The sequence below is a fragment of the Lipotes vexillifer genome, unplaced genomic scaffold, assembly GCF_000442215.2.
Source record: "Lipotes vexillifer unplaced genomic scaffold, Lipotes_vexillifer_v1.1 scaffold802, whole genome shotgun sequence".
Taxonomy (NCBI): domain Eukaryota; kingdom Metazoa; phylum Chordata; class Mammalia; order Artiodactyla; family Lipotidae; genus Lipotes; species Lipotes vexillifer.
Window position 1 is genome coordinate 1,279,562 of NW_006790237.1, and position 3,811 is coordinate 1,283,372.

Below are 3,811 nucleotides of genomic sequence, written 5' to 3' on the forward strand. Positions count from 1 at the left end.
GCATCCAGCTGGCTGAGGGGAGGGCGCGGCCCGCAGAGCAGACACAGCTCCAAGTCCGGCAGGAGCGTCAGGGTCAGAAGCCGGTGCGGCACCTGAGGCAGCCCGCAGAGTGGGCTGGCCGGAGCTCCTCCCCTTCTCATCGCAAGCCCCGCCTCCTCGAGACAGCCTCCAGGTCCCACCCCTTGCGCGCTCCTCCCCGACCCCACCTTCCCACTGCCCACCCCATCCACTCACTCACCGTGGGACTCCCGTGAGGCAGGTACACCGGATAGTCGCGAGCGGCCTGCGGCGGCAGGGATCCCACCAGCCAGGGGAGCAGCACGGCTTCCGGCATCCCCAGCCGCCACCAGCTCTCTGTCGCTGCCACCACCCGGCCCGACACGACCAGGCTGACGAAGGCCGTGCCCGCAGCCTCGGCGAACCCAGAGAGGGCTTCCTGGGTAAGGGAGGCAGGCCGGCTGCGGGTCAGGAGACCTGAGCAGGGCCGACAGTGACTTCCCAGGTGCGTAAGGAGTGGGAAGAGACGGCCATACAATTCAAAGCTTCCCTGGTGGCCATGCTCATGTGTCTCACCCTCCCTGGGCCTGAGTTCCTTCACCTTCACATGCAGGTACCATCCCAAGTCACAGTGTGAAATTAAACAGGTAGGGTGATTGCTACATAGCCTGACACGTCCTACTGAAGCTAATACTTGTAACAGCAGCAGCTACGGTTTATCGCTTTGTATTATATGCCAGGTAGGCACAATCTACAACCTACTGAAGCTCAGAGAGGTCAAGTCACCTGCCGAGAGTCACAATGCTGGGAGGCAAGTCATGCCAGATGAATCCAGAGCAATATTTAAGGAAGGGAAGATAGAGATCTCCTAGGTAGAAGGAACAGGATGTGCCAGGGCAGGGAAGCTGGGAAGCTGTGGGGATTTGTGAGACTCATGAGGCAGCTGGGAGAGGGTAGACTGTGGAGTTAGTAGAGATTAGGGCGAGCAGGCTGGCGGGCGTCAGATTCCTCAGGTCCTCAACACCAGGCTGAGGGGCTGAGACCTTGTCCTGGGGGTGATGGAAAGCCACGGGCGGGCTGTGACCAGGGGAGGGGCAGGGGCAGCTCTCGGTGTAGAAAGATCTTTCTGGGGTCAAGGCGGGGGTTGGACTAGAAGCCAAAAGGATAGGAAGAGGTTGAGGCAATGGTCCAAGCGTAAGAGGATGGGGACTGAGCCAGGGCCAGAGGGACAGTTTTAAGACTTTACAAGGCATTCCCAATACCTGCAGCAGGGACCCCTCTGGAGGAACCACACAATCCACACACTGGGTCAGGTCCCCGATGAGCTCTGAGTCCCCAAGGAAGCTGTCGATGAGGCGGTAACTGGCCTAGCAGAGGGAAAATGAAGCCTAGGACCCAGGTGGTACCCAGATCTGCTGCCTCCTCCTCAGAAAACTGGCCCTACTGGGCCTTGCTGAGGGGTGTCAGACAACCAAGCTGCCCCCTGAACCCACTGGGTCAGGCTGCCCCGGGGGCTTCTGGGAACTGTAGTTCCCAACTATCAGTAACCAGGTATCCTAACTTCCCATCCTCACATCCTGCAGCCTCACCCTCAGCTCCTTCTTCAGTCTCTCTACATTTCGGATATTGGTCAGCTCTTCAAGTCCCACAAGAAGAACCTAGAAGAACCATATAGGAGAGCAGGGGACCTGGATAACTGGTTATAAGACAGGAGGGGCTGGGACTCAGACTCCTGTGTCTGCAGGAGGAAACTGGGGATCTGGACTCCTTAGTCCGAGGCAGGAGGGACTGAGTTCTAGGATTCCTGGGTCCTGAGGGAGAGGGATGCTGAGAGTTCAGATTCCTGGGATTGGAAAAGAGGGTTGGGGAGTCTCACCATGGCCCCAAACACCATCTGGAGTAGTCTCTCCAGCCTCAGCTCCGAGGTGCCCTCCTCAGATGACAGAACAATGAGGGTGATGCTGTGAGAAAGGAAGGTGAGAAGGAAGAATGAGTCCAGGCCAAGGAAACAAGGCAGGGAAGAGAGTAGGGTCTGCCCTTGATCCTGGATGCCAGCTACATCCATGGCCGAGCACAACCTGCTTTTCACTCAGAGAAACTCAGGGATCAGAGAGGGTAACTGACTTGTCAAAGATCCCACAGCCAGGTAAACAGCTGGCGTTGGAGAGCTGGATGGCCTCAGGGTCGTCTTCAACAGGGGCTATCACCCTGGCCCTGCCCCCAAGCTACCCTTGGAGACCTGTCATGGAAGCTCTTCCACACCACGGTTGTGTCCTCCGTCTTCGCAGAGCTCAGCTGCACTTCGAGATTCTGCCCAAACATATGGACTCCATTGAGGGAGCCGATGACAGAGAATGGGAGCTGGGGAAAGATTGGGAACTTTAGACAGGAGCCCCCAAATCCCATCCTGTATTGGAACCAATGACTCAGGTCCCCAACCCCCTCCTCTCTCTAGATCTCCTGGCCCCTCCACTTCGGGGAACCAGGATCACTGGTCAATTGCACCCTCGACCCTCCAAACTCAATTCTGAAACTTCCCCAGCCCCTACGCCCTTGAAGACCCAGAGTCCAAGCATCTAAACCCCTTCTATTTCGGAGATCCAGGCGCCCGGGGCCCCACCTGTTGGCGGGCGGGGGCGCCGCCGCGGCTGCTCCTGCAAAACAGAGGGACCCCGCTGGATGCCGCGAGGCACAGCAGATGTACGGTGCCTTCGGTCCCCTCCTCCCCCATTTGGAACCCCCGCTTCCCAATCCCTTCGTGGGGACAGTCAATGCCCGCCTTGGAGCATGCCGGTAGTCACACTAAGTCAGGCTGCGGTCCGAAGCCGACAGAGGGCGAGATGGGGAGCTGACTGGAAGAGGACTGGATTCCCGCCTTCTTCATCCAACTCAAACCCCCATCAACTCCTATTCCAGCACCTCCCCCAAGCCCCGTTACGCTCTCTTCCGCCCCAGCCGGAAGTCACAATACCCTTAACAAAGATGGCGGCTAATTGTGTTTGCGAAGCTTCCTAGTCGCTCCTTGAAGCGGTTTAACTCTAATTAAGAGAATGAAGAGCCCGACTTGAAGGTAGGGACTGCGCCAAGGCGTTGCCTAGTAACCGTCACGTAAACTAATACGTTTCACATTCTAAATTGACAAAGAGCCGTGCCACACTCAAAGATGGCGACGGTGCCGAGGCGTTGCCTAGCAACCGCTTTGGCTTAGCTTTGCGTTTTGTAGTGGCAGCACTATGCCACACTCAACGATGGCGACAGTGCCTACGTGTTGCCTAGCAACCACATTCAGTCCTAGTTCTCTTCCAAGGCTAGAAACAGCTGTGCCCCTCTCAAAGATGGCCGCATGACGAACCCCGAGGACTTCCTTAGAGCAAAATCTCCCCCCTCACCCTCGAGGATGGTTTGGTCCGGCGAGCGTTGCCTAGTAACCCACAAATGGCATGGTTGTTTTTGCTGTTAGAAAAAGAAAGATGAAATCCTTTATTTTCCAGAATCGGAAAATAATATTATTTGTAATGAATTTATACATGATAGTGTATTGTGCAGAATGTGAAAATACTCCTCCCAAAATGCTTTCCCTAAAATAAAATCTTTACAGTTAACACAGAATATTCACGTTTTCACAAATATGATTAGTGTTAATGTTGTTTTCAAACTTCCTTTTTCTCATGAAACCGTATAAATGCACTTCGCCTTTTTTTTTTTTTTTTTTGCGGTACGCGGGCCTCTCACTGTTGTGGCCTCTCCCGTTGCGGAGCACAGGCTCCGGACGCGCAGGCTCAACGGCCATGGCTCACGGCCCAGCCGCTCCGCG

The 3,811-nt window shown here is 55.7% G+C and overlaps 1 protein-coding gene across 2 annotated transcripts in view; it reads right to left on the reverse strand.

Annotated features, from left to right (window-relative positions):
- Positions 1 to 2,728, reverse strand: part of FUZ (fuzzy planar cell polarity protein) — a 4,828-nt gene extending 2,100 nt beyond the window's left edge. The window contains exons 1-7 of one of the 2 annotated variants that reach the window (XM_007463388.1): positions 2,618 to 2,728; positions 2,237 to 2,358; positions 1,874 to 1,958; positions 1,587 to 1,655; positions 1,260 to 1,364; positions 239 to 436; positions 5 to 92 (exon numbers count right to left, since the gene is read on the reverse strand). In XM_007463388.1, the coding sequence (XP_007463450.1) occupies positions 5 to 92; positions 239 to 436; positions 1,260 to 1,364; positions 1,587 to 1,655; positions 1,874 to 1,958; positions 2,237 to 2,358; positions 2,618 to 2,728 (778 nt within the window). The remainder of the gene's footprint in view (positions 1 to 4; positions 93 to 238; positions 437 to 1,259; positions 1,365 to 1,586; positions 1,656 to 1,873; positions 1,959 to 2,236; positions 2,359 to 2,617) is intronic. The other variant, XM_007463389.1, reaches the window with a different exon arrangement.
- Between the last annotated feature and the right edge of the window lie 1,083 nt (positions 2,729 to 3,811).